The sequence below is a fragment of the Ambystoma mexicanum genome, chromosome 14, assembly GCF_040938575.1.
Source record: "Ambystoma mexicanum isolate Mex_15411 chromosome 14, UKY_AmexF1_1, whole genome shotgun sequence".
NCBI lineage: Eukaryota > Metazoa > Chordata > Amphibia > Caudata > Ambystomatidae > Ambystoma > Ambystoma mexicanum.
In genome coordinates, this window is record NC_090940.1 from 550429730 (window position 1) to 550452957 (window position 23228).

The 23228-nt window shown below is 45.8% G+C and overlaps 1 protein-coding gene and 1 non-coding gene across 4 annotated transcripts in view; one reads left to right on the plus strand and one right to left on the minus strand.

The window, feature by feature from the left end:
* Positions 1 to 23228, plus strand: part of GTF2A1 (general transcription factor IIA subunit 1) — a 132032-nt gene that overhangs the window by 45666 nt on the left and 63138 nt on the right. For 2 of the 3 annotated variants that reach the window (XM_069637856.1, XM_069637858.1), the window contains exons 4-7: positions 5335 to 5436; positions 5953 to 6017; positions 8815 to 8899; positions 9126 to 9256. In XM_069637856.1, the coding sequence (XP_069493957.1) occupies positions 5335 to 5436; positions 5953 to 6017; positions 8815 to 8899; positions 9126 to 9256 (383 nt within the window). The remainder of the gene's footprint in view (positions 1 to 5334; positions 5437 to 5952; positions 6018 to 8814; positions 8900 to 9125; positions 9257 to 23228) is intronic. The other variant, XM_069637857.1, reaches the window with a different exon arrangement.
* On the minus strand, positions 16128 to 16289 carry LOC138527713 (U1 spliceosomal RNA). The gene has a single exon (XR_011284016.1). It is a non-coding gene; the product is annotated as a U1 spliceosomal RNA (small nuclear RNA).

A 23228-nucleotide genomic window follows, 5' to 3' on the forward strand; every position in this document is an offset into this window, starting at 1 on the left:
GCTCTTATTCTCTGAGTAACCCAGTGGTTAAGAGGAATTTTGCAGGCTTGATACTCCTCTACCCTCCGGTTCGTAGTCCGCACCCGCCTTGGGACCTAAATGTAGTCCTGACGGCACTGTGCCATAAACCCGTTGAGCCAATGGCTACGGTTGACCTCAAGTACGTGTCCTGGGAAGTGTCCTTTCTGGTAGCCGTTACGTCAGCGAGGAGAGTGAGTGAGCTCCAGGCATCGTCGGTGGAGCACCCTTTCTTTGTCTTTCACAAGGACAAGGTAGTCCTTCGGACGAACACGGCTTTCCTACCAAAGGTGGTGACCGAATTCCATCTGAATCAGATGGATTCCCTTCCGGTCTTTTTTCCGAACCCTGCCTCTGAGGCGGAAAGGGTTCTACACTGCCTGGAGGTCTGAAGAGCTCTTAGGTTCTACTTGGACAGGACTTCCGAGCTTCAGAGCTCTTCCCGAACTTTTGTGACCTTCGGTAAGCCTCAGGGCAGGCCGCCGTCTAAGGCATCTATTTCCAGATGTATTACCGCCTGTATCACGGAATCTTTCACTGTGCAAAAGCTGAAACCTCCTAAAGGTATCAATGCACACCAGATGCGAGGCAAGGCAGCCGCGGTTGCTTTTCAGAAGTATGTTCCCTGGGAGTCCATCGCTAAAGCGGCTACTTGGGCCTCCCCATCTGCTTTCTGTAAGCATTACTGCCTCGATATGAGCGCTAGAGCTGACGCTCAGTTCGGGCAGGCTGTGCTGAAGAACCTGTTTCAGTAAGGGGTATTTCCATCCACCCATAGTTCCTGTAAGGAGTGCTTGGGAATCTCCCATAAGTATGGAGGGAAGGGGACGGGACATAGGAGTATTACCAGGTTACTCAACGTAGTGACCACCTTACTCCTAGTCCATAGTCCCTTGCCTCCATATGCCCGCCCGCCGTCCCCTCTAATAAGGTTCCTCTGTTATTGCTAATGGGTCTTTGACCCTGCGATAGAAAAGGACTGATGGGTGATGCGTGGGGCGGAGCCAAGGTGGCCGGGGTTACAGCCGCATGCCGGGCCCCACGCAGGAAAGAGAGGAGGGACACATTTTTGGAAAATGTTGATGTTTTTACGAAGTGCTCCGGTCCCGTCCCACAGGGCGGAGAGATGTCCCATAAGTATGGAGGAAAGGGGACTATGGACTAGGAGTAAGGTGGTCACTACGGTGAGTAACCTAGTAAGTGTGCCGTGTTTACTTGGATACTAGGTCTACAGCTCACATTACCCCTCTTAAGATGAGCCTGACTGCTCAGTCACACTAGCAACTCGTCTAGTACAGGCCTATATTAAAAGGTGGGTCTAACACCAAGGAGATAGTCTTTTGTAGCCCCACACCAGTTGGACTGCACTCATTCTTACCTAATACTTAAATGATGCTTACCTCCAACACAAGTTCTTCAACTTTGGTACTTTCACCATCCAAAGCTGCCAGTGTCCTACTACATTCCTTTTTAGATGGGCCATCGTCAATCGTGGCTTTTTGCTCCATAAATACACTAGATTAGGCAGAATTTTACATTATGGGATTGACTTTTTACAGGCACATTGTCCATTTTTGTGTGCACTTGAAATTGGTAGATGTTGTGAAGTGCTCGACTCTTGTAGGGATAGATGCTTCAGAGGGACTGAAAATGACGGTAAATTTAATGTTGCACGTAAAGTGTTTGGATGATATACTTGCATATTTTACAAAAATGCAAATGTAGCTCTTGCAGAGACAAAAAGAAATGTGCACTTTTTCATGATGTTTAAATATTGTATTGAGGAGGGCAGATGAGAATGATGTACCACATCCAGATTTTTTCAGTATTTTTGTAGTAGGAGTAATTATTCTCCTCTCCACCCCCAACATATGTATACATCAAGGGTATTCTAAATGCTCTACATTCAGTACAGGATTTCAAAGTCCGATCAATTGAAGAGAATAACTGTGGTTTAAATTATTTACACAAGCTGGTCTGCCCAGATTGCCTAATTTCCACTAGAGTAACAAAGAATTGTCCCTTTGCCGGGTTGTTTAGCACAAACCACCCACTTGCTCTGCCCACCAAACCCCACAGCTTCTTACCATCATGGCATATTTCTCATGTTTTGGGGGAGGGTGATATGAGGAACCAGGAATGAGACACAGACAAAAGGGTTCATAGTTTTGGTAAAATACTTTATTTAAATGTAAAGGGGTTGGAAAAACTCCTCGCTATCCCTAATCTTGGAGGAATTTCCCTACCTGAACAAAATAATCTGTCAATGTTGAGATGTCCAAATAAAAGAAAGTCCTGTGTCCCGTAATCCTACCCTGGCCCTCACACTCGAGGTGCAAAGGGTAATGTTCCTTTTCTGCAAATGTTAAAAATAAATTGTCAAAGTTCAACATGAGAGTTCAAAATCCAACAAAAATGTTTTCTTCATGGGCAAGTTCATTCTAGGGAGCACCGCCTTCCCTGTGTGCTTTGCATTTAGGAATCGCCATGTTTCCAAGAGGACTTCCTCTCTCCCCTTAGTGTTCACGTAGCTTGAGGATCTTTCTCCCATCCCCAAGGTTTCTCTTTACTTCCAGTTTCAAAGACCACTTCTCCCCAGGGACCTTTCCTTCTCTTTATACACCTTTTCTCATAGTTCACAATATTATGGCTTTCCTTTAGCTTCTCTTAAGTCGCAACCATAGCTCAAGGTCGCCAATACGTGAATTCTATATCATTCTAGTTCATAAATGGCTTTTCCTTTTCACAGTTTACACAACAGACACATTGGTCTTCACCTGGCATACTCTTCTGCTGGGACTTAAAACATTGAAAACTTTACAGTTTCTGTGCGAAATGACTCCCTTCCCTTGATGTTTAACAGGCTGGGTTTCCTAATCTGCTCAACAGTCACTTGTCTTGACAGAAGTTCACAAGGCTCAACCGGATACTTTCTTTCATGTATTTTGTATTTCTCACTAGTTACGAAGCTTCCCCTCATGTATATTTCTCTGGGCTTACCGGACGCCTTTGGCGTTGCCTCTTCCGTCTGCTTTGTAGAATTGGCTGTGTGTGCTCCCGGCTAAGCTCAGTGAGGTGAGGTTGGGTCGACCTTTCTCCTGTCTGCCGCAGCATGTCTTCCACCCCACCCTCCTGATCCCCCCCCCCCCCCCCCCCCACTCCCCCGCGTGGTGTTTGGCTGCATTGCGGACTGGCAAGCAGACCCTAGTCTGCAGCTCTCTCCATTACTGCCGCTTCTCCCTAATCTCTTAGCTTCATCCCAACTGGGTAAGGAAACACACTCTCCTGCCAGTCAGGTGGTCTCAGTAAACTGCTTTCCTCCTCAGCTGGCTGGCTATCTCCCCCTCTGCTGGACAAGTCTCTCATGGTGTCTGTATAGGTTCAGCAGACTGTGAGCCGCAGCTCTCCTAGTCAGCTGGGCAGGTCCTCCTTTCTGCTGGGCCAGTCTCTTGCCCCTTGCCTCCGTCAGGATTCTGCTGTCTCCAGGTAAGCATCCCTTTCTTCCCACTGCTAGCTTTTCTGGACTAGCTTTACTTCTTCCACATGGTTTGCCCACGGAGAGCTCCTCACACTTTTGAGACTTTCCTTGCTTTTATATTGGCTCTGGCCACTAGGATTTGGAGGGGGGGGGCTAGACCACTGATAGTGGTTCTCATTAGGAGTGATAATCATTCCTCCATTCTTCTCCCTCGCCACAGTACTGGGAAAGTGATCTTCATTGTGGTGACTTGTTCTTCCTCGTCCCAGCACTCATCAGGGGAATGGTAAAACGAGTACAACCTATGAGTCTTATTAGGTGAGGGATTGTTCTTTGAGACGTATGAAGGTGGTTTAGGGTCCCTTGATTGGCGGTAATACTGCGTTCCATCTACAGAGTCCTCGTTACTCCCATTACGATTGTTTCCCCCCACATGGTCCTTCCAACCCTTGGGATGGCTGCCCGAGGGATCAGGTAGCGGCTGTCCTTCCCTAGCCACATGGGGAGAGACTTTCCCAGGGGAGATAGTGGTGCCATCGCCTGCTTCATCAGTGGTGTGTTCTAAAAGATGATGAAAACAATTGAAAATAAATACATGCCACGTGGGCCAATGCCATGTTTTTTGCCCCTTTTTTGTATAAGTGCAAATTGCTTTAGCCAATTGCACATCATTAGTCCTCTGAAAACAGGAGTGAGATCCAGGGGGCTCTACATGCATTATTATTTTATGTAGAAGTGTCTCCAAGTCTGCAAACTTCTTACATGTTGAGAGTTTTTTAACCTTGAGAATTGGTGACTCGACTCCCACCCACTCTCCCAAAAAATTGAGTTGGTGAACTTGTACGAATGTCTCCGAGGTGACTAAATGGCATATATAAAAGGATGTCTTACTTGCATCATCGGAGGGTTTTGGTAATTATTTCCTGGGGAAGGTGGTGGGGGAGGGAGAAGGATCAGGGGGAGGGAGAAGGATCAGTGTATCTACTCAGTTTCCTGCTCTTCGTCAATGAGCAGCTTCACTGCATGCGTCTATTCTGCACTTGCGATTTGGGGGTCAATATCTGGTATCCGGAAATGCTTTCTTGTCCTGCCCATCTTGGTAGAACTCGAAATTTATCACACCGACTCTTTCTAGCAGTCTTTACCTCCTGGTTGAACAAGACTGTGCAGTCAAAGTCCGATTTGACCCCACTCCTGGAGTGACGCTAACTCGGTTAGCCGCAGATTGATTCTATGCGCCTTTCCTGATGTGTCCGTATGATAAACTGCTCTAGCTATGAAGCACTGTGTTTATGCTTGACAAACTTGGTAATTGAGGAGTAGTACTTTGGTAATTGAGGAGTAGTACTAAGCGGGCGGCAAAGCCTGAATATGGTAATCTACAAAACAAGGAACCATATCCGGGCTATTTACTTAGTGGAACCGGCATGCAGTAAGGAGGGTATTTCTCCCCCCCCCCCCCCCCCCCAAATCTGGAGTTCAGTTTGGGATTAAAGCCGATACTTCACAATCTGCAAGATAGCATTCTCTGTTTTGGAATAGAGAAGACTTTTCTAACGGTAATTAAAGGAGCAGTGATGGTTTTAAAGCAAACTTACATATCCAGCAAAAAGTCCCTAATTTATGTCACTAATTTTCGTAAAATGCAGCTTATCTGTATTTTGTCTGACTTATTCTCCCTATGAATTCCCGGCTTAATGTTTGATGCTCCGGTATACAGCCATGATTTAATGTCAATGTATTCGTCGTCATATATAGCTGACCAGACTTGGCAGCACGTGTAAATAGTTTTCATCAAGGTTTAAAAAACCTGTCTTTTTGTTTCATTTCCATTGAAGTGAGCCGGCAGCATTACAGCGCAGGAGACCAGAGTTCCAACATTGTGTTCGGTGCCGGCAAGGTCCAGGCACGTCATGGAGGCGGTGTGTTCACGCACCAGGGTAGGGCTAATGCTTAGGAGTCGTTTTAGGTGGTTCACTTGCACCAGCACTCTGGGCTAGCTTTCTTTAGCTTGTAAATGTATGCGTTATTGTAGACTAGGGGTTGAGATGCTTGTTGTGGTGATGGCGGTACATTGTGAAACTTGTGAATGAAATGTTGGCTGAAAGATCACCTACGGGTTAAACTGTTGGATTTAAATAACTAGACAGTACTATTTGAACATCGTCTTTAAAGATCTCCTTAAATGCCCCTTTGCCAAAACTTCCCTAATGTGAAATAACTTTGTATTTGATCTTTTAACACAACATTGCTGGGAGGAAGGGGATGTGGGGAGCAAGATGTACCTACGTGCAGAGTCCTTATGCTTAAACAGCACTTGGCTTTAAAAGTTTCTCTAAGCAACCGTCCCCACCCTCCTTTTCCCTGTGCTGTCCCGTAGCTGCAAACATTAACAAACGGTTGATGGTTTATAATGCTTTCGCTGCAAATACTGACTTGCTGCTTTGCCTTTACAGTACCCCAACAGCAGGTTATAATGCAGGACTCCAAGCTGATCCAGCACATGAATTCCTCAGGCATGGTATGGCTCCTATTTACGTTGATGCCCCCTTTTGTATTGTATTTTGTATTGCTTTTTAGTGAGTACCATGATGGTGTTCCTGGGCAAATGTTTGCTAGATGGAGGCCAGATCTTGCTATTTTAAGTATACATGCACCAGGGAAAGTATAAAGTTGGTAATAGAACAAAGGTATTGATTGTGCTGCTCTTGTCCTGCAGAGATGCTTATTTTGACCGAACAAAACCGCCAGCATGTCAACTCCTGCATAACAAATGTTAAAGTACATTTTTTAACTTTTATCAATCACCTCCTGAGAGACTGTCTACTGCTGCCTGGCTGATCTGTTTCTACAGAACATTCTTCTTGCCTCCTTGTTTTAAAAACATTTTTTTTATACAAAATGAGCCAAAAATCCACTTGCCAATTGTTTTATCTGTATGCGTAGTGCTGAAATTGGTAACATTCACCCCCTTCTTACTGAGACTATAGTCAACCTGCTCTGGTGATATGCTGCCAGGCCCCCTCTTGACTCCAGGCTGCTGGTGCAGCCTGTAGAGTGTGGTGACCAGCGCTTAGAAGATGCTCAAGGTAGCCATTTGCACATATCTGCCATAGTTGCATTGCATTTATTTGATTGTGTATTAGCTTAGATCAAGCAGGTCACGCTACATAAGACTCCTAGCAGATGACCTTCTTTACAAACCCTTCTCTAACAATTTCCAGTAACTTCCATCCTGCAAAATCATAGAAAGTTGAACTCCAGAACTCATTTGTGACCATGAAAATTCTAGAGTTTAAGAAAGCTAGATCATGCACAAAATTAGTTTGACGGTGCACCAGTAAACCCACATTGGAAATATAAGCTGTTTCAGGGTTACTTTCTCTTGTTTTACAAAACCTGCATAACTTTTGGAAGTACTAGGCCCCCTACCTGATATTCCTGAGTTCCCAGCTGGTTTAATCTAAACCACATTAATACATTTCTGTATTCCTTGCTGGGAATATATAGGGCTGTATTTCTTCATTGCTTGGTACACATTGTTTATACTTTACAGCCAAAGATATAGAAGCTAATGCAGTAGCATTGCTTTCCCAGTTTTAGAATAACGCCCTGAGTGTATCCAATACTTGTTTTCCATTGATTTGCAAAGTTCTTCAATCTATTGGTGGTGTTTGTGTGTGAATTGTTCACTAGCTTCTCTAGCTTTTGAGAATTCATTTTTTTTAAAAGATGGACTTCCCTTCTGTATTGGTATATCGCAAAGGTCCAGGATGCTCCAATTTTCTGCAAATTTCAGGTTTAGATAAGGGAACATCTCTTTAAGCTGGCAGTGGTAAATAGAAAGACCAAGATTTAACGAGTCAATATATTCAATCAGATTGTTTTTCCTTAGAGCCAAAGTAGTCCAAAACATGAAAGCCAAGTTTCCTTAATTACCTGGCTGCTTTCTATGCCGTAAAGAATAGATGTAAACAATCTTTGTTTATAGGCTCTTAAGTGAAAAATCTGCATAGTTTTATTAAAAAGTGGCAATATCTTGTCGGTATATTTTCCAGGTTGCAATTACAAATGACTCAAAAGTCTGTATTAATCAGCGCGTCACCATACTTTGAATAACGCATATATCTCAATGTTTGTGGGTTGGTTTGTTCCTCCTACAATTCCACACCGTTCCACCGATCTGCACCACATTTTGCACAGTTACCTGTTAGGACCATGCAGACATCACTGACTACATTACATGTACATGTGAGACCCCACCCTGTTCCCTGGATTTCAGTCCCTGCACACATGACTCGGTCGCCTGCAAGTGGCGGAAACATGAAGGTGGTGATCGCATAAGGACTGGACAGAGCTCATTGCAAGCATCTGGATGCGAGAAACAAAATTCCACTCCTTACTGACCCTCAAAAACCACATTTCAAAGCCCTAGGACGCACCTTTTCTGAGATTGCACTGCACCAGTGTGAGGTGGTATGTGGGACGATCCCCCTGAAGGTTCCAGTATGCTGCAGCATGCCAACTATCACCTCCGCTCCACGTCTGTTCCGGGTTATGCCCGCTAGCTTCACGGGCCCATCAAGCGATGAGCGACTCGGGATAGCGACCTACAGGATAATTGATTTTTAATAATGGATTAGTGTTAGTCGGTCTACAGAACCCATGCTCAGTACGGGTACTTTTTGGTAGTTATTGCTAATTTAAAACCTGGTACTTGATGGTTGATCATTCAAGCCCCATTACAAAAAGGTGGTATATTCCTTGGTTGTAACTTGTCAAGTTCTCCTCCCTTTTTAGGGCCAGTTTAATATTTGCCATTAAGTTGGACTGTGGAGAGGACGCCAATTGTGAACCAGTGTTTCAGGCGTAGTAACTTTCCCGTTTTGGTTGCCCTTTTTTTTTTTTGCCACTTTGGATTAGATCAGTAACTAAAAGGCTGTTATATGATACTGTGCCCGGGCCTTTAGTTTATTTTTGGATACAGCCCAAAGGCATCGAGGCGCTATGTGAACGTAAGAAGGCGTAATTCGGGGTTACAAGAATGCGGCCCAGCAGAGGTTACTTGATACAGTATGTTTGGTTACATTTACAGCAAAACAGCCAGTGCCATGTCAAATTAAATGGCTTACTAATGTTGGGAATGTGCATTATATGTCCATGCCAGCAATCTTTATTAAAAATGGACTTGCTACAGAATCCAGCTCATTGGTTGTTATCGTCGAGCTGTTACCACAATGTTTCAGTAAATTTGTTTTATTCATACTGTCATTTTCCAGGTGTAAGAATAGTTTACTATTCATTTTCTCTTTCTGTAGAGTGCAGCAGCTGCGGCAGCTACCTTGGCTTTACCGACGTTACCGGCTGGCGTCACCCCAGTTCAGCAGATCTTAACCAATTCTGGTAACTATACCCTGGCTTTGGATAGTGGATTACTCTTGCCTCTTAAACATTTTTTTTGTTGATCGATCTTTGGTCGCAAAGGTCTAGTTTACAAGCTAATGTAATTCCTGTATTGGCAAAAGTAGGGCCCAGTACATGCCCTAACTTTCATAACTGGATAACGTATCTTGCATTACACTTTCAAATTACATGCCATTTTTATTCATTTTTTGTTTTCTTTCTGTAGGCCAGATCTTACAGCTGGTTAGGACTGCCAACGGTGCACAGTACATAATCCAGCCTCAACAGCAGATGGTTTTACAGCAGCAGGTGATACCACAGATGCAGCCTGGGGTGCAGGCTCCGGTAATCCAACAGGTATTTAAACCATTTCTCTTTTATGGTGAAATCTGTATGTGCGTTTGGCTTGCCTCCATTATTCCTAGTTGTTTGGATGTCATGGTTTCTGTTTTGGCTATTGGGTGGTGCTGAAAGCACTGCTTACGAGCCAAAATTGTCATGGAAAGTGAAGGTAAATAAGATGCGAGGATGGACACACAGCCAGTATGTGTTAGGTTATTTACACTCCCACTACCAGCACCCCCATCCAAATCCCCTGGGAGTCAATCTCTGTGCTTGCTGGGCAGCCTTCTGAAAGATGATGGCTTCATTGCTGTTATTTTAACCAGCTCTGGGTGTATTAACTGTCTTAACCAAGTGTGCCTTCAGCCGCTTGATTGTGTCCTTGCATCTGTACTTGCAGTGAATCTGATAGAAACGAGCAGTGGCAAAGCCAACTGTTTGGCATTTGCATAGATCTTCAATATGCTCAGGTACTAGCGCCATTTGCCAGCGGTTGCCATCTTATGGTCAGGTAGAACCTTTACCGCAATGGAGATACCATGTCTACACGAGGCAAATCTGTTCTTGCCAATGCTTGATCTTCATCAGACTCCACCCTCTTAAACACGAACAAAAGTGTGGGGGTCGGGGGGGGATTTGCATACTGCGTTGAAGTCATAATATCCTGCTAAGTTCTTTCCATATCCGGAACATTCCAGGTTCTTCTTGGATAATTGTATCTGGCCTCAAATTTATTATACAGTCCTTTAGAATTTTCCTCTTTATAATACAAGTTCAATGTCAAGTTGTGGGGCAGTGATTTTGTTAATGCCCTGTTGGTTTGTGCCGCAATATGGTATTGTAAAATATGTAGATGTACAGTGCAAAGATTGTACATTTTCAAATACAGCAACACAACAGTGGTTTTGCTAAAATCCTGAAAAACGACATGTTGTGCAGTGCTCAAACACCCAAATCATGAAATGGGCTTACTTTGGCTACATGCTTGCCACTAGGCTTTTCTAATATTTTTGTCTATAGTTTCCAGCCGCTGCTGTTTGAGGGTCCCTGTTAGGCAAAGTTTGTATGCAGTACCCTTTGGGACCACTACACAGAACTAGGACTACAGGTGTAAGCAAAACCAGCCTTGGGTATAAGTCTGTACTACACAGTTTTGTGGTAGGCTTATCTCAAGAGGGGAATGTGCTGTAAGCATGTTACACAGAGGTCTATAATTAGAAGTATTCAAACACACTTTTACACTCATGGTTTCTTGGTAAAACACTTATTTATTTCACAGTCAGTTATAAAGCATTCACTATAAGGAGGCAATCTATATCACACAAAAATATATTTCAGTACTTCACACTATCAGGTTCTGAGGCATTTAAACTACTTTGAAGGAGGAGCAAAAGTCATTCAGAGCTTTTGAAGTAGGAGCAAAAAGGGATAGGTTAACAAAAAGATGATTAGTTATTCTTAAACGGTGCAAACCGTTTGAGTTCACCAGAGGAGTCAATTCAATGCAATAGGTAGGCCAAATTCAATGGGCTAAAGTCTTGTATAGGATAAAGCAGTTCTGGTAGTTAAACGGAAGAGTCTTGGCCAAAGTTCTCAGAAGTAGTTTGTAAAAGAAGATTCATATGTTGGGTCACAAGCAGACTAGGCCTGCAAGTTGCCAAAGTTTCAAGCACTTCGCAGTGAGAGGTAAGTTCTCTCGGTCGGGTTTTCACAGTATCTTACAATGAAGAAAAGATGCAGATAAAGACTTCTGTTCCTGGCAGATCTCACTGTTCCGGAGCCTCAGTCGTGGGGACAAGAGGGAGGACATCGGGGGCGGGGGGTGGGGTGGACTCCTGCACTGCGACTGGTCACAAAGCTGGTAAAGGCCAATTCTTCAATTCTGATAGCTGTCGTCAAGCACACAAACTGTCCTTCTCCCTGGTTATTTGGTTTCCTGCAGCACTTTGAGTAAAATACAACCAGCTCTGAGAATGGTATCCAGGTGGCTTATTGTCAAGTTATTGGTCCCACCAACTCAAAGGGAGAAGTTGTCCTTGAAGGGCTTCACCTGGCAAACCAACAGTCCAGGAGTTGCAGCAGCCGTTATCTTCCAGCTCCTCTTCGGTTATATTGTTTCAGTGGTCGGCTCTGACTTCTAAGCCAAGAGACTCGCCTTTTATCCAGTTTCCTCCCATTCATTCCAGCCGGACAGTCAGCCAGCCATTCACGCCAGAGTGTATTTGGGTCTCCTAGGAGACTAGGCACAGGGAGTTTCGGGCACCTCCCTCACTTCCTGCCCTCCCCTGACACAGGGCGCCAGAGGCGGTCTTCAGTCTTGAAGCCCGCCAAAGGCGTAGGAACAAAGTGACCAAACCTGGTTTGGCGCACAGAGACACTCTAGAAGGACCTTTCCACAAAGAAATGGTGAAAAAAGACTTGGACCTGTTTTTAGAGAGGGCTCCCACACCATCTTGAAAAACAGAGCTCCAGCGATTTAACGCTACTGTTAGCGGTCGGGAAAAATCATGGTAGTTTGTTGTAAAACCACTCCCACCAGCCATTTCGATAGGAAAGGGTAACATTTGATTGCTACATGAGTTTCTAGACACAGTTTCTAAGTAACCCCTCCAGCACTCTATTGTAAAATAGTGTGTACTGCGTTTAGGAATTTGGAAAGACTAGTAAAATCAATTTCACTTTACATTCTCTGGGAAACAGTTGTTTCTCCCAGAGAAGGTACTTAAACCTTGGGACTGAGGGTGCTGTGTGACACAAATGAAAGGATTATGCCTATGGAATTGTCTAAAACTCCACAGTCAAAGAACACAAGTAAAACGCACATCAAAATCCATGAGAATGGGGGGGGAAAAAAGGCTCACTCTCTCTCCAGGTAAACAAATCAGTTCTCAAAATCCAGCAAAGTTGCTGGGGGTCTATACGGTGAAGGGAATTAGCACATTTATGAATTCTCCAACAGTCAATTTTCAATTTTGAACAAACAATGCAATTTCCGTTGAGGTCAGTTTCTGACTGACTAACCCCAGTGTGTTTACTGTTTGTTTGTCGTGGGAGAAAAGGACCACTCTGGTTCTTGTCCATGGGGTTGGGGGCTGGGGAGGGTTGATCATTTTCATCGTTTCTTTGGGACCTTGGACTGGGGAGGGCAACATGGAATATGAATGTGAAAGCCGCCACTCGGACACATTAACCTTTTAAGGACTTGCTTCATAGTAGACCGGGGATGTTGGTGCCACCCTTTCAGCAAAGGCCCGGAGTGGGTCAATGACTCTCATAACTCGGACCAGTCAATCTCTCACCCAAGCACCCTCCACTCGAAGCATAATTTTTATGTAATCACATAGTGCAATGTCGCCATTATTCCCACCGGATGCCTTGCTCCTCTTGCTGTGCCCACCATCACCAACATGGGATGTCAAAGACCCCATTAAAGTTTGCCTAGTGGAGGCCAGGAAAACTAGAACATGCTTAAACTACCATCTCTGACCACTGTCCTAATCTAAAAAATCAAGGACTGCTGATTATAGTCTAGGATCCCTCTCCCCACTAAACGTACTCCCCTTTTCTTCCCACTTTATTCTAAAATGATGCATGACCCCCTTACACGCTGCATGTGCTTTTCACGGACTAGTGACCTGTGCAGTGCTCACTCCCTACCTCTGCAACACTATACATCCCACATCTTCCACATGCTCTCATTGTATACATGCACAGGTAGTGAATCAAGCACTTTACTGAGGTCTCTGGTTCTCTGGCATGAAGTATCACCACCAAGAGCCTCTTACAAACCATCACAGGAAACTGGTTCTTCGGCCTGCACCAGTCAACACACCACATCCATGCACCCAGAGTCCTCTAAAATGACAGACTTTGAACTATGTACAGGACTGAATTACCATTGGCTGTCATTTCTTTGGTTATAAAATTTCTATTTCAATGTAGCTTGTTACTGATTTGTACAGAAGACTCCACTTTCAAGGGGCAAGTAGACATTATTTTAATTGTCCAGTGTGTGATGAGATGGCTAGACTGTGTGGGTGTGCAAGGTATCCAACTGCAATAAATCAAGATGTATATTCAAGGCATCCAGTATGAAGTGCCTTTTAACCACTGGTCTACTCTTAACCCGCTGAACCTAGAAAACAGTTTTGACCCACATAATCCACCATGCTTGGCACAAGACTGCACACTGCAGGATTCATTCAACCGCTGGCCCTTGGCGTGAAGTGCTTCCCACAGCATGCCATATCCTGCATATGAGCCAGATCGTGCGCCTTTATATAAATCTAGACTTTGCATCTCTGCTTGCGACTTGTAACCATGAGCGAGCACTCCACACGTACAGCAGATCTGGAACTCTTGATAAGGCTGCCAAAATAAAGGCTGTCTCTAAGCTTGTTTATGCTTTCCAAACAACTTGCCTGCAATGATGCACTTTCGACTGCACTCTCCATGCTTCATTTCCAATTACCTTTTACTCTTCTACAAATCTCTTCCATAATTTGTGAGATCTACAAGAGTATTTACAGTTCTGATGTTTGTTAATCTGCTTAGAATCACATGCTGTGCATAGTCTGACATCCAGTGGTCACTGCAGAGTATTGCATTTGGTTTTCGTAGTCGAAAAGGGGACGCCGACAAGGCGTGTCTGTAACACTATCCCTATAGTGACGTGCATTGTACCCACAATCCCTCGCGCGTCGAGGTCCCTCAGATTGTTTTTTGCCGCCCAGATATTGGTCGCCTTAACGCAGAGCTCCTTCGAGAAAAATTGCAAAACATTTACTCGACCCTTTGGTCGTTATTTATTATACATTACATTAGAACCCTCCTCCTTCGACGGCGAAGCTGCGAAGCTGTTTCACCGCCGAGTAAGAACTTAGACAGCGGTGACTTAGACGGAGGAGATCCTTCGGCGCTGCCGAATACACGTGCCCTGGCCTCATCGGCCTAAGACAGTAGGGAGAGTGGGGGTCGTGGGACATTTCTTCTACTTCTAAGAATGCCTTTCTCTTTCAATCCCCTTTCCTTCAGGGTCGTTATCGCTCCTAATTGTATGCTCAGCTGTGGAGAGGACTCAGTTTAGATTTTGCCCACGCTGCAAGGGCAAATTCACATGGAAAGACAAGCACAAGTGGTGTAACCGTTGCTTACCCCTCGATCACAACGAGGAAGGCTGTGCGGCCTGTAAAGTGCTTCGCCCAAAAACTTTAAAGGACCGCAGGGTCAAGAGGCCAAGTGTGACGAGGTCAGTGATAACCCGACCTTCGTTTCAGAGGTTGTAGACCTCTCTAGGGAGCGTACCCGCTCCTCGGCCCGACAAGTTCGGCTCACACCCTACTTATGGGGATGAACACCCCGGCGACACTGACGAACACAAAGCATAAACATAAGCACACAACCCACGGCACTTCTTTGTCGAAGACGAAGAAAGCCATAGCGCCAACAGATGCCGGACCCACCGGCGTCCTCCACCGACCAGAAGCGTCGCAAGCCCTCCCCGCCACCGCAGAAGCGACTAGCAACTGGGCTACCTGCAGACAAAGGGCGCTACCACCAAAATGCCAGGCGACGCGCCTCGTAAGAGTGCGACCATCGCCGAAAGACTCGGCATTGCCCAGCACGACGCCAGACGAACCCTCGGCGGAGAAATTAATCGTAGAGCGCTTGGCTCGTATAGTTTCCACTGACGGCCAGAGATGGATGGTGAGTGATACGCCGAAGACCGCTCACAAGGCCAGTGAGACGCTGAGAATGCCGGAAGGGAGGTAGGGACCGCTCCCACCTTCGAAGGAAGGCCCTAGCCTACGAGAAGGTTTCTCAGAAGGCGAAGGGACTTTACCCTCGACGTTATGAGACAGATCTAGACGGCTACAGGCAGAAGAGCCTCTTTTTTTCACCTCCAGACTGTTCTGGGTTACCACATTGGACATTTGAGAGATTCCAATCATGTATGGACAAACTGGGTAGATTAATGTCCACTCCTGAACATTAAACACCCAAGAGGCCAAGAGAGGTACTTCATGAGGACCCCAGAGCTAAATATCCTAGACTAGGCTTGTCCAACCTTTCTGAATGTGGGGCCGAAGCATTAACTTTTTGTCACCCAGTGGGCCTGCGAGCCAAAAGTCAACCTCACCCAAAGCAGGATATTAAAAAGCGATAGTGTGACCTTTTGACACAATAGCATCACAGGCAGTGATAGCCATGCAGTCCCAAAGGAAGCTTTTGGTGTCATGGGCAGTGATCAAAGGTTAGTTGCTTGTGATTTCTTTCAGTGTCTGTGTTAATATTTTTCTGAAATAGTGGGGGCGACCGAGCGTAGCGAGGGAGCTATAAGGTTCTAGGGAGGGTTTGGGGGGGGGGTTCTCCCCCAAGAATTCTTTTTCAAATATGGGTTTGAAATGGTGCATTTTACAGCAGAAAAGGTGACCAAAAAGCCATAAATTTACAATCTGTTCTAAAGGGGAACATGAAAATTCCATGTCACCAACAGCAGAAAAGAACATTTTACAACACAACACATTTTAATGATCAATGTGTCCAGTGTAAGACAGCACTGTCATGCTGGTTGTACCCAAAATATGCCTCTGTAGCAACATGTCTATGCTGGCTGTTCCCAATTTAGGCCAGCATTGTCCTGCACAAAGCATGATTGATGCTGCCTGAGCATGTGCAGTGTGCCCAATACATATGGTAGCTTATCCTGTAATACACATTACTTCTGTGGTGATGAAAGAAGCATAATTCAATTCAACAGATAAAATGTGGAAAAGCGATCACCCAAAGGTGAACCTAATTGAAGAAACGCAATGTGAGCACAATCTTAAAGTATGCAACCTAGCAGGCCTAGTGCATACTTTACCTTTTCTTTCACCAATAAATCGGGGGGAGCGCGCGAACGCAGTCCCCCACTACCAGAAATAATGCAGTTGTGTATCCCGCATTTGGGAACATAGCAGGGGTCAGCAAATCCTATGTGCAATGGGTAAGCCTCACCCTGGGAGATCTGCCCTTGAGATCAGATTCTCCCCTGCCAGCTAAGTATGAGTTGTATGCAAGAGGGCAGGGGTTGGGTCAGTTCTGGGAAGCCCCGCTAAGCGAGGGTGAGAAGGCAGGCCCTGACCCAGCCCCAACCCCCCCCCCCCCCTCCCCTGGAAGCTGAGCGTCTGCAGAGCTGCCTGTCCCGTGTGTAGGGGGAAGCTCCAGCAGGCAGAGCCCAGCAGAAGAGCAGATTGTAGCTCAGTTCCTTTCTCCCATCAGGCCCTGCTCGGCCCGAGATTTGTATAAATAGTAGGATGGCTCAAGCAGGACTGTTGCAGTCTGCCCACTGGCCTGTCGGCCCCACACTGGCCCATGGCCCACCTGAGCGGAGCTGCTCGGCGCTGGCCCCATTGACACCATCCTAATCATCCTGGACCTCGACGCTCCACCACCCCCAAATCTCAGAGTTCTGCTCAATGACCATGCTGAAGCTTTGACATCTTTGCCGTAACCATATGCCGTGTTGTCAGCCGAGCCTGCACAGCGCCAAAGGCAAGTATTTCCTTGTCCGGGCCCAGAGGTCACCGAGTCTTCCAGTGCCATCCACTTGGCACGGCCTACTGTTCCCAGCGTTTCTACCCGCACATCAGCACCACTGCCAAACAGAACTGCATCATTGGGGCCCATTGCTGCTGCTCTCCGACTTGACCCCAGCCCAGCGCAAAGGCACCCATGCTTCTGGTCTGATGCTGAAAAGCCTGGCTCTGCTGAGATCCGAAAGACAAGAACTAAGGTATTTTGGGAACATAGTACTATTGTTTTTTGTGTTGCAACTGTATCAGCTCGCTCCTCTCCTGAAGGGTATAGGCTGCCCTCAGACTGCGCTACCAAAAGAGTGAAAATAAGTTATACCTGTTGGGCTTGCCTGTTTCACTTTTATGATTGGGATCACTGCTGCACGGGTATTAAGCGCATTATAAATAACCTATCATATCAGATCATATCATAGATCACAGATCAAGATCATAAGCAACTTCCAAAAACTTTGGCAGGTGGTCCACTGAGGCCCATTTGCAGGTTGCAGTGTGTTATTGGGGCACTACTACGGTAACATATTGTGCTGTACATGTGGTATTCGCCATGCTTTGATACCCCACTGGCCACATCTATAATGTCCAATGTACTTGGTATAATGCATGGAGATTTTCATCAATCCGCACTGTGCTTAGAGGTAAACGTAACTGAGCTCCTTCTGTTCTTTGTCTTGAGACGAGGAAAAAAAGCACTGCAAAGGTTAGAATTACAATTAAAGAGAATTACAACCTCAGCAGCTTTTGCCACCAGAATTTCCAATAATACCTTACTGGCAAGTTATGCTGATGCCCAATGGGGAAAATTACGCCAAGACCTCGCTGAAGTCCTTGAGCCCTTAAGAACTCGCTTGTTTAACCACAGTAACAGAAGGAACTCTGGTTAACCAGAGCATCATTAAGAACACTCTTGATGCTGCAGAAACGGCTGGCCGTGCTTTAGTCCAGGGGATACTTCTGAAGCGTCATGTTTGGCTCCGCAACTCGGGTTTTAAGCCAGAAACCCAGGCATCACTCATTAATAAACCAATAAAGGATTCTAACCTCTTTGGGAAAGCGGTGGATGACGCACTGGAGACTGCGAAGAAGGATTTCGACACCCTAAAGACTTTAGACCAGCTCTGAAGGCCTCCCAATAAGCAAGGATTCTGCAACAAACACTTCTTTCGAGGCCAACGTCAACAGCAACACCAGTACACTGCAGGCAACTGGTCCTTTACTCGAGGAACCAGTGGCCAATACAAAGAGGACAATGCCGGGGCAAGGGTAGAGGTCGGGGCCCCGCTCCCAGAGGATCCCCGGCTACCAACACCAAATGACCCGAAGGTTCGGGTCCCCTCCCATGCATCGCTGGTCGGGGGCCGGTTAACATCTTTCCTACCAGCATAGGAGGGAATAACATCAGACCGCTGGGTATTGTCAACTATAGCCCGCGGTTACTGCATAGAATTCTGTCGGTACCCCAAGTACAGACCCCCAAGGGGACGACGCTTATCACCGGAGCACCTCACCATCCTTCAAGAAGTGGAACTGATGCTACTAAAAGGAGCAATAGAGGTCGTGCCTCTATCACAGGTAACGGAAGGTATTTATTTATTCAGTGTGCTTCCTTGTACCCAAAAAGGATTTAACCATGCGCCCTGTACTAGATCTGTGCCCAGCGAACAAATTTGTCAAACCTCAAATGTCGCATGGTGACCTTACAGGAAGTAATCCCCTGCTTTCACAGGGAGATTACATGACAACACTGGACATGAAAGATGCATACTTTCATATTTTAATGTTGGCAGCGCACAGAAAATACCTCAGGTTTTCAGAGTGCTACCCTTCGGCATAGCGTCGGCGCCAATGGTATTCAAGTAAGTACTGGCAGTGGCAGCAGCCCATCTGCGCAGGTTGTCCATCCCAGTATACCCTTACCTGGACGATTGGCTCATAACAGGGGATTCTTACGAGACATGCTTCTCAAATACCCAAAAGACTGTAGACCTTTTTGTTCCATCTGGGCTTCTCCATCAACGAGAAGAAGTCAGCCTAGACCCCAGCCAGATCAAACAATTCCTAGGGGCTCTAATTCGAACAAAGGATGGCCTCGTCTTCCCCTCCAACGAGAGGGTCCAAAATATGCTGTTTCAGATCCCTCAATATGTGGCCGGTCGAGAGGTGACGGTACGCAAAGCAATGCGGTTGCTAGGAATGATGGCGTCATGTATATATTTGGTACCTCACATGTGCCTGCGCAAGGGTGGCTCAGCTGCCAGTGGTGTCAGGCCAGCGGACAATGGGACAATCTAGTGGTGGTCTCTCAGGCCTTGGTTCTCTCGCTACGGTGGTGGTCGAAGGAAAACCTTGTAATAGGGAAACCATTTGCCATCCCCGCATTGGAAGCTACTCTAACCACAGACTCATCCCTCACAGGATGATGGGCTCACCTATCCCATCAGACTGCACATGGAGTTTGGATCACGAGTGTAGCGTCCAAACACATAAACCTGCTGGAACTGCTAGTGGTCTTCAAAGCACTGAAGGCTTTCCAGGTATACCTGCAAGGGAAGACGGTGATGGTCCTCAGACAGCACCACAGCCATGTACTACCTGAACAAGCAAGGGGGCACGCACTCTCCAGGACTGTCCAAGCTGTCCCAGAACATCTGGAAGTGGGCTCTCAAACACATGTTCCTATTGTCACATGTACCAGGGGAACTCAATCTGCTAGCAGACGAACTCAGCAGAGACTTCCCTCTGCCCGCAGAGTATGAATGGCCGTTAAGAGAAGACATCGTCTTCGAAGTTTTCACATAATGGGGGTTCCCAGAAATAGTCCTGTTCGCAACCCTGGAGAACTCCCAATGCCAAGATTACGCCTCCAGGTACCCCCAGAACCGATCTAAGGGGAACAGTCTCTGGATAACATGGTCAGGGAAATTTGTTTACGCAACCCCCCGCCCCCCCAACTTCCCTTCCCCTGACTCCACTTCTCAACTAAATAGTGCACAAGATGCACCAGGAACCAGTCACCATGATACGAGTGGCCCCTATGTGCGCCCGACAGCCATGGTTCGCTCACCTAATGGAGATGTCTCTATCACCACCGGTGAAACTGCCCTGTCCATACAAAATGCTGTCACAGGACGGGGGCAAGACGATACACCCATGCCCACAGACCTTGAACTTAGCAGCCTGGCTCCTGAGTTCATAGAATTTGGACATTTACAGCTCCCTCAAAGATGCATGGACATTCTCAGGGAGGCTAGAAAACCTAACACTCGTTACTGCTATTCTAGCAAGTGGAAGAGATTTGTTATCTGGTGTAGAAATAAGAGCATCAACCCCGTTGAATGCTCTCCCACACAGATTGTTCTTTACCTGACTCACTTATTAGACTCAGGATTGGTCTTTAATTCTATTAAAGTTCATCTAGCTGCACTTTCCGCAAACACCACTTCTCAACTCGGTGTCATGGTGGAAAGTCCCAGCTATTAAAGCCTTCATGGAGGGAGTAAAGAGGATACACCCTCCTATAGCCAATCCAGCTCCAGGATGGGACCTAAACGTGGTACTTAACAGGCTTATGGGCTCACCCTTTGAACCCATGCACAAAGCATCCCCTAAAAACCTCTCTTAAAACTGCTTTCTTAATAGCTATCACCTCCATTAGGAGAGTGTGAACTACAAGCGCTGTCTATACTAGACCCCTTTGTAACAGTTCACAAGGATAAGGTGGTTCTACGCACACAGCCTAGGTTTGCACCAACATTTATTTCTAAATTCCATGTCAACCAGTCAATAGAACTACCAACGTTCTTTCATAACCCTTCAAATTTAGGAGAAAGGAGCCTGCATACACTAGATGTCAATTCTTTGTCTCGGTGGCAGCAGGAAGAGAAGGAGATGCAGTTTCAAAATCCACTATATCTCGATGGATTGTCCAATGCATCACTCTGTTACACTCTTGCTAAAAGAGCCCCTTCAAGCCGAGAGCACATTCTACTTGTGGTACTGGGGCTTCCATAGCATTCATTGTAAATGTACTCTTGAGTCCATTTGCAAAGCGGCAGCCTGGAGTTCTGTACATACCTTTACAAAACACTACTGTCTAGATGCCCACTCTAGATCTGATTCCCAGGTGGGACAAGCAGTATTAAGACATCATTTTATTTTTTTTCTACTGTTCCTTCTCACAAACCACCTCCAGCTCCGGGTACTGCTCGCTAGTCTATGCACAGCATGTGATTCTAAGCAGATTAACAACAGAAGACAATGCATTCCTTACCGTAAAAGCATTTCTGATGGTTGTATCTGCTTAGATTCACATGCGCCCACCCTTCCTCCCCGGTAGGATGAAAGGAACATAGACATCCTTTATCGCTCTTTTCTGTACTCGCTCAATACTTTTACGGTATGTGATGCATTGTCCTCTTTCTGTGACTTGGAGCAATACCCACTCTTCTTTTCACCTCTATCCATAGCAAAGACCAGCCCTGACACTTTCACCCACCACTAAGAGATCAATCTTTCATGCGTTTAGTTCAACCCATCATTGCAACCAGTGGCTATATATACATGGAGCTTCCGGTGGCCCAATGATTGGACTAAAGAGGCTGTCGTGCTGATCTTGCTGATCTTGGACCAATGTTGGAAGGACCTTCACGCACTGTCTGGGCTGTCTTTTGAATGGATGAAGAATCAAAAGCCAGATGATTGTAGACCTTAAGGGAAATGTGGTCACCATGTTTAGAGCCCTGGCACTCTGCCTACCAGTAGACTGAGGTGACTGATAAAAGGGAAATAGTGAACGGACTGGAAGTGGTCTGACAAGAACCCATGCTGGACCAGGATTTAATTCTCACGGTGGTTGTTGAAAGTAGTTTTTCCATGTTAATTTTTGCTATCCAAATCTTTATGAATTTTCCCAGCTGTCTTGAGGGATAGAGAAGCTATTCACGTGGGCGATACATTTTATTGGTGAATTAGTTGCTGAGTAATTACTCAACTACTCCTATTCGTTTTTTTAATGCTTTTTCCAAATGTGAGAGCAATCCTATCCAAGGTCTGTATGACCTTGACAATTACCACATCCTAAGCTGTTGATTTTTTTTTCTTTGCACCTATCAAGCCCTTGGGGAGCTCTTGAGTTGAGTCTCTGGTATTTAACTGCCTCAAATAATTCTGCTATAGCGGGTGTTAGGGGAGTTTTCCCAAAGTCCGTTGTTAAGTAGACTTTGCAAAACGATCCCAATTCTTAGTATTAGTCTATACTATTCATGGAACGTTTTGTAAATTGGCAGTCAGGCTAATCATGAGAGGAAGATGTGAGCTGTAGGTAAGTACACTGAACCTAGTTAGTAATGCACATTTATATAAAATATAAATTTATTATATTTACAAAAGATTCACTTTTAAATACTTGGCACATTAAACCAAAACACTTGAGAATACTTTTCAAAGGCCACTGCTTAGTTTGTAGTTGCTTGCACTTACATTTGTTACAGTTTTACCTTATTATCGGTACCAACGTGCACTTGCGAAACCTAGGAGAAATACGGTTTAGTAGATTTACTCTGTAAAACCCCTCAAGATAATGACTTTTAGGAAGAAAGTAGTTGGTTAGTGTAACATTAGCAGGGCTTGAGGTTGTAGAGGCAATTTCTTCATACAGAAAGGTTTTTAAGGACCAAATCGCAACCCTAGCTAAAGGCAGTTCCGAGGGGGCTTGATGAGCAGCAGAACAAAGGAAACTCCTGTGGTGGTTTTGTAGGATGCAAGAGGATACAAATGTTGGAGACCCGGTTAAAGGACTCGCTAAAAGGACACAACCGGCTCGGGTCAGAGGGGGTTGCCCTGGACATCATTGTGCACTTCAACGCTCTGGAGCGACTTTTTGGATTAAGGTAAGCAATGCCTTTTCCCCACAGTACCTTCTGGTTTAAAGAAATGTTTGGCTGGATTCTGCCCTGTGGCAGCACTGGACCCGACCTCCAGATTACTTGCTCTGATGACGAATGGCAGGACAATGGACAGGATCTCTCAGCAGCAGGCTTGAGGGAGGACCTCTGGCATAGATTTCACCAGCTCTTGCGTTTTGGTGCCTTTTCTGCAGCAGCTAAAAAGGACTCGATTCGCCTGGTCAATCTTCTTGGTTTCCTGAAGTCCTGGCACTCTGCTGAGGGGACTTGGCCGGATTGGATTGTGTGTCCAGAGGTTTACCTGGAGCTCAGCAAAGACTTGGACAGATTCAGCCTTTCAATGATGATGCACTTCAGTTGGGTTGAAGGTCTCCTGGTATTGGGGTTCCGCTGCTCTGGAAAGTCACAGGACCTCGGAAGATGGCTCTGATTAAAGTTTGTCTTGGCACTGTTATTCCCACCATTCAAAGGGAAGGAGGAGTCCTCTTCAGAGGTTCTCTGTCGCAT